Genomic DNA, 7,326 nt, shown 5'->3' on the forward strand with positions numbered 1-7,326 from the left:
GTCAGTGTGTATAAGAGACAGGTACATGGGGAAAGCTGCTGTATCTCGTGATGTGGTCCAGGGAAGCAGTTTGTCATACCTACCACTGTTTTAGCTAAGCCTTGTGCAAAATAACAGTAAATCTTTCCTGTAATTCTTCAAGATAAGAGGTAGAAATGGGAGGCACAGGGTGGGGAAAGCCACAGTTCTTTCTGTCCATCAGGCTGTCCAGAAAATTGATCTGAAAATGTTACTGATAATGACCTTTAGGATAATCTCTCTACTTTGATAGACTAACAGCTGCATGCTAACACAGACATTGATTCATCACTGTCCATGCTTGTCCATTTGAACTTACTAATTACTCTGCTGGAAAGCAGCAACTCTTAATTTTTGCAGTTGCATGCCTTTCTTTTATTCTTCCTCTCCCTTCTAGTTATCTTAATCAAAATAGTACTGTGTGTTTTAAAAATTCATGTTGTGGGAAAAGAATTAGTATTTTAGTGAACAAGAGTCAGATTCACAGGTAGTGTTTCAGGCTTCTTGCAGACTGAGACTGTTTGGAGTCTATTAATCAGAAATACACACGTAATAATAAAGCAGGAGCTGGATTGTATACATTGTTGTTCTGCATCATAATACAGGTCACAAACACCCAAAACTAATGCTTGATACTAATGGTCTAAATGAACTTTTTCAAACCATGTGAGTTACACTGTCATTTGTAACTCCATGTCTCCATGTGTCTTAATATAAATATTGTCTTTGGGTGCTTTGATTACTTAAATATGTATATGGATAAATATGATGAACGATGAAGTTCTATGAAGTTAAAGCATAAATTGCAGAGCAAATGTGGAATTGGAAACATTACTTGAGGACAGCTCAAGCAATCACTAAGCATTATACTCCCTCTGTGGTAATAAACTTGTTTTCACATCATTTTTTTTAAATTTAAAATAAATTTCCCTATGTTTTTATTCTTAAGTATTTTCAAGCAGCACAAGTCCAGCTCTATTTAAGAGAAATAATCTATCCAGAGATTGATCTAGTTTTAGATTTTAAAAAAATTTGTCAGAACCAAAGAAGTAGTCTCTAATCTATGTCTGTCCTGAATATTTCTTTAAGAAAGCCTAGAAAATAACTTATGGGTAAAATTTATATCTGCAAATGGAAGAAGCCTCAGTCAAAATTTTGGTGTCAAGTCAAATACAAAACAGAGTTACTCTCCTTGATCAGAACTACTAATACTGAACTATGAGACTGCAGTAGTAGCTTATTTTCCAGTTAATTTTTTCACATAATGAACATTTCCTGTAATAAACAGATTGCCATGAATTTTTGTTAATATGTACCAATATGCTGCTTATGTTAGTACTGGGATAACAGGCTTTCCTTCTAAAGAATGATTCTAGAACTGGTACTTAAACAGAATTACAAAAAATAGTTTGACTTCAAAGAGAAGATTTAATTTTAAGCATGTTCCTTTAACGGTGGAAAATTAGTCAGAACTATGTGAAAGTACATGTATTTCATGAAATACACCAATCAACTGTTCCCTTTCCCTCATATCTAAAGGCTAAATTTTAAAAGTGAGATAGTATCTTACCCTTTTCTTGAGGCTGAATAACTTCAGATTTAGGCAGGTATTTTTAGACTTCCCATGCACATGTGGGGTATGGGATTGGGAATTTGTCTGCAACCTCAATGCTACTAAAAACAAATATAATTAAAACTCGTGTATTTATAGCCCTTCTAGAAACTCTTCTAGTTACATTGAGTGATGACCACCTTGGTTACCCTTTGTAAGCTTTGTGGTAGAAGAAAGACCTTTTTTTTTTAACATGACACAAAAAAAAAAAAGCCTGTCAAATTGAGTGTCTGCTTCTTTGCTATTAAAATAATTGCTTTAATAGCAAATAATTATTTTAACAGCAGAACAGCAGCCTTTCTTAACTTGGGGGAATTATCTAATTTAATGAGGAAGAACAGAAAATACCCATCTAACAAAATGTTGTAAAAAATGCCATGGAAGTGATCTCTAAACAATTAACCTAAGAGTTATTTTCTGAGTAAAAAGTAGAGCATGCCACAAAGTGCTTTTTAATACATTTCACTGATAGAGTACGTTATGTAAATAAGTAAAAATATCTTGCTTGTTGTGCCTAGAGTACAAAAAGGGGTTTTGTTATTAGAGTAGCTGTCTGGTTTGCCCTTCAGATGTTTTTTCACTACACTAACAGAATGGAGGAGGACTAGTTTTCCAGACTTTGTTTTTGATTTACATCAGAGAAATGTGAAGATTAAGAATTACCAGTATAAAATTATGGGGAGAAAATACTGTATCTGCTGCAAAGTCTGAAGTTTAGTTCAGCATTTTCATAACCAAGTGCTTACCCATTTAAAGACTTTGAAAAAGGGTATTGTAATTATAACTTTAGGTGTATAACACAGAACTTAGTATTTTTACTATCTGCTTAAATACTTTCCTTCACTTTCAGTAATTCTAAATGGCCTTAAGAGTACAAGTGTTGCTCTTCCCATGCTCTATGTTGCTTTGTAAATGGTTCTGCAGCTTCATACCAAGCACCAGCTTCCAACTACCATTAATTATAACAAACCGCATCTTCCTCTAAATGGTACTGCATGGGGGGTTTTGTCCCGAATATACTGTACTTGCAGAAGCTCAGGCAATTTATGAAGTACTACTCAGTGTTACGTTTCAATAGCTTCCACTTTTTGTTTGTAATGCCTTTAAAATTTCTGAAGTTTTTCCCCTTATCAGTGTTATTCTCTTCCACTTGGCTAATGCTGATGAACTCTCTCTTATGTTTCTAGCTCAGCAAAAGTATGTGGCTGTGTTTTAATCAGTTTGTCTATGCACTTCTACCAGACTATACAGCTGTAGGAAATAGTGTTTACATTTCCCTGCCAGCAGCAAGAAAAACAGATATTTTTTTTCTCATACTGTCTGAACTGGGGTTCATAACAGTTCAAATCTGCAGAAGTGGTTGTGGAAATAAATGTGCAGTTCTATGCTTGTATTCTGGCAGGTGAGTCCTCTAGGAAGAAATGCTACTTGGGTTGAGGAGCAACTGCAAGATCCCTGCTTTTTGGTTGTTGCCACAGTTCTTCACTTTCTGTTAAAAGAGCTGTAGTGCTACGAGGCATTGGTTTAGAATTCCTTCCTGCAACGCCTTGAAATTCCTCTTCTGTGGTATTTTTCCAGTGGCTTGTTTTCCAGTGTATATATCCTTACTTTCTCTTTACCTCTACACGTTTAAAGCTTTCCAATTAATTCTAAGCCAAGTATTGGTTTCTGTGAGAGAACAGTAAGGAGAAGTAGCAAATGTTAGAGGCAGCTCTTAAAAGGGCTGGTGTGTTATGAGGTGGAATTTAACATGAGACTTAGCTTTTCACACGTACAACTGAGTAAATGAGTAAGTATAGCTCTTCCTGTGATTTAAAGTTTGTTGGAACATATTTGTTTCCAGCTGTCCTGTGCCCAAGATCAAATCTGCAGTGAACCTGTATTATCCATGAAATCTGGTGTTTGTAGAACAAGGCATAAGGAATATGCCATCTGTTTAGCTTTTGAGGGGATTAACCTTGATTAGCTTTAGGAGTCTAAGCATGAAAACTATTTGGCATATCTAGCTAGTGATTTGTCTGTTAAAACTATCTTTTACAGGTGTGCCCTTTTTCATTGACTGCAGGTGTTGTCAGGATGACTAAGTTAAGCTTGGTGGTTAACTTAGCTAACTGAAAATGAAGTGAGGTGAATCCTGCACTGATTAGTTTCAGTATTGGTGAGATAAGATAGGGTGATTGGTGTGAAGATTACATTTTGCTCCTGATGCAGTTGTTGTAGTCTGTTTTGAGGACTACCTCCCCATTTGTAACTAAGTTGTAGTAGGTTAATGTGAGGAAACAGATTATTATCAAAACTGATAAGCTAACTTCAATACGGAGGAGTGAGACCTAAAACTGCTAGTCAAGGAACAGTGATAGAGATGGTACAGGATGGAAATAGCTCTACAGCTGGCTTGAAAGACTCTGAAGTAATAAAAGATTTTCTAGTGGAGCTTTGAGGATGTTGCTGACTTGAACTTAGAAGACCTTGAAAGGTATAGTTAAGTTCTGAGCCAGTTCTCTGATAAAAGTAAAGGTAAGCTTGAAGCTCTTCATTAATCTGAACCATGATTCTTGTGGCAGGGAGCTGTTTCAATAGCTATATGATAGTTGGAGGCATCTTCCTTACTGATCTTGCAGCTGTTTAGATAAGGGTTAAAATAAGCAAGTGACTATGCCATTGACTTGAGAACTCTGGTGAACAAGACCTCACACTGTAAAAGTAAACGATAATACTTCAAATGCCTTTAGGAATTACAAACAGGCTTTCAGTTTGTTTTATTGTAGTAATTTGAATCATGCCATTGCTATCTTAACATGAGCTAGCACATCTGAACAATTAAGTGTTAAGTGGAAAACTTCAATCTTTCCATCCAGTCTGAAATTGCCTGAAAAAAATGTTACATCTTGAAATACAAGGCAGTCACTTTGACTGTCAGCCAAGACCATCCACTAGATCGTGTGTGTTGTGGAACTATTCCCTACACTTCCAAATACTGTGAATAGATAAGGTACATTAAATTCCAGCAAGCTAATGCTCTTTTTACCGTCTTCTGTCATACAAATGTGTATTCCACCATCCAGGTATGTTCATTTGAGTAAATGAAAAGTAAATACATATTTTGGTCTGTGAATTCTAATATGTGAAATTTAGAATACTGCTGGACTGTAACAACATTTTGAGTTGAAAACAGCTGTAAAACTATCCACTTTTATTTTACCACATGTTATGACAGTAGTGATGCAGTGCCTTGTGTTATTGGTGCCTTATCTTTCTTCCCCATGCAGGCAGACCTCACAGTGCAAGAAAAGGAGGAATACCTTAATGTGTCTCGTTGGTTCAACCACATTCAACATTATCCAGGTGTCCGACAACATCTGTCTAATGTCATCTTCATCAAGAACAGATTATACACTAATGCTCATTAAGGAAAATCTTAGTGTCATGTTGAAAGGCTATTTGGGAGTTTAGAAGCTATACTGTCCAAAACCACTAACTTGCAAATACTGGTTTGTAACCTTCTGTATGTGAACGAAAACTGTTGATGCCTCAGATAATACAATTTCATTGCTATTGTTTTTTTCAAGAATTTTAACTAGTTAAAGAATTGTGTCATAGATCTGATTAAATGCAACAATGGTAGAAAGATGGAAATTGAAAGAACTTTTCATTTTAAAAATAGTGAATTAAAACAATTAAACATTCAAGTGTAATTACATGGTCTTTGTAGGAAAATTACTTATTTTCCTTCAATTATTCACTCCTTCTGCTATTTATTGAATTTTTACCTATGTCCCACTTTCTTTTCATTTTATTTTTCCATGGATGTTTACACTAGTTTTGTAAAAGTTAAGAGCTATATTGTGTGCCAAGGATGTGAAAAAGGGAACATGCAAATGTTACAAAGTATTTATGTGACTGAATAAATTATTTTAAAACTGTAATCTTAATTTGGCTGTGAAACTTTAGTTTTTCTTCAGTAAAGAAAATTTAAGATTTTTTAAATGTTAGTTCACTTGCTACTTCATTTTGTGGTATATGGCCTATTATTTTGATTCTAGGAGCATTTTCTTTCAAACTCAGTAACAGTGTTTTTTGAGTCTCGCTTCATATGGTATTTCCACCCAAGTGCAAACATGAGTTACAAGACCTAAAAAAACAAAAAAAACCCCAAACAAACAAACAAAAAAACCCAAAAAACAGACCACCAACCAAAGAACCCACACCAAATACAAACCAATCAACCAAAAAAACCCTTAGCTTAAGATAATAACCTAGTCAAATTCACTCTCAATGTTTTAAAGTTTGTTTAAAAGGGAAGACATGGTTGTTGAATGAGACATGGGGACGGGTCATTTCACTGTGGAATGTTGTCCCTTTATTTTTAATAAATTTAAAAATGATGACAAAGTCTTAAGGATATGTCTGAATTGAGTGATTTTCTATACAATTCAGTTAAAATTTTTAAACTGACAGAAATACAAAAATATTTTGATATTTTAATAATCTTCTATGTTGGTTTCTACGACAATTTCAGTTGTAGATTCTTTTGTCTTAACTTGTGTGCTGCTTTAGGAACCTCCCACCCAGTCAGGACTTAGCTGTTTGAGCATTTTGAATGTTACAAGGCCTTAAGAAAAAGTGAAATGAGGTAATTAAAATATATCCTAGCACATAAAAGGACAGAAGAAAATTGCATGAGTAAGCTTAACTTGGACAATTCCAGGCTTTGTAAAGAGGTGTTTTCTGTATGTACATAATTCCTTTAGAGGGCTTACCAAGCACAAGGTGTCACTTTTAGGATTGTCTCATGTTGCTAAGAAAATATTCATGTTTTGTTTGAAAAAGTTCTCATTCTTTCCCACGGGTCCTAATTCTCAGCTTCTACCATTTCTCCTGTTAGTTACTCTTGTTTGCTATTTAGAAGCAGGCCTTGTGTACTTAATTATGAAGATCTCCCTGAAATCTTGAGATCTGTTCAAGAGTTGTGGAGTGGGCTTCAGGGCAAATGTACATTAGACCCTTCCCAAACTCTTCATGTGTGACTACCTAAGGGCTTCAGGTTTTTACTGTCAGTACTTGGGCTCTTAATTTCCAATTTATTTGAACATTTGTTACCTAGTAGTACGTATATAAGCAAGTTTGCCTTTTTTCCCCTACTTATGGCTGGGAGCAAGAGATTATGAGACTTAGAAAAATAACTCCACTTCTACTAAATTCTACTATAATGGAATCATTTTTTGCTTCTGAATGGGAGCATGAGTGGGAATAATCAGTGCATTTGGTCAGGGTTTGGGGAAGTTCTCCATTGACCTTACAGATTGTTTGGTTTTATATATGCTATTGCAAATAAGAATGATTTAAGTTTTTTAAAGTGTATGTGCAAGCCTTGATCCATGAAAACAGCAGCTTACATTATAGCTAGGAATATTGAAATAGAACCAGAGCTAAAAATATTGCTGGAAACAATACTGTTGTCTTGTCAGACAAGTTTCATAGGGATGATGCTACAAAGGGTCTTTTTTTTTTTTTTTAATCCCAAACAGCCGCTGTTTCTAAGTGTTGGGATTTCTCAAGGTGGCTACATGCTATGGCTGCAGTATCCCCTAGCCTCTTGTGCCAGTTTTGTTTTCTCTGGTGTAGAACAGAAGTGTTACTTGCTGCTGAAATGTTGAATAAAAAAAGTTCATCTAACAAAGATAAAAATGTTTAGA

General features: G+C 35.1%; 1 protein-coding gene and 1 long non-coding RNA gene across 2 annotated transcripts in view; one reads left to right on the plus strand and one right to left on the minus strand.

The window, feature by feature from the left end:
- LOC113476313 overlaps positions 1-5,390 on the minus strand; it is a 28,873-nt gene extending 23,483 nt beyond the window's left edge. Inside the window, exon 1 of the long non-coding RNA XR_003397708.1 lies at positions 5,306-5,390. This is a non-coding gene — a long non-coding RNA (uncharacterized LOC113476313). The remainder of the gene's footprint in view (positions 1-5,305) is intronic.
- The window catches only part of EEF1E1 (eukaryotic translation elongation factor 1 epsilon 1), a 17,451-nt gene extending 11,637 nt beyond the window's left edge, over positions 1-5,814 (plus strand). The window contains exon 4 of the mRNA XM_026841738.1: positions 4,900-5,814. Coding sequence (XP_026697539.1) covers positions 4,900-5,040 — 141 coding nt within the window. The 3' untranslated portion in view covers positions 5,041-5,814. The remainder of the gene's footprint in view (positions 1-4,899) is intronic.
- The last annotated feature ends 1,512 nt before the right edge of the window (positions 5,815-7,326 follow it).

This window comes from Athene cunicularia, assembly GCF_003259725.1.
Source record: "Athene cunicularia isolate RWA chromosome 2 unlocalized genomic scaffold, athCun1 chr2_part1, whole genome shotgun sequence".
Lineage (NCBI taxonomy): Eukaryota > Metazoa > Chordata > Aves > Strigiformes > Strigidae > Athene > Athene cunicularia.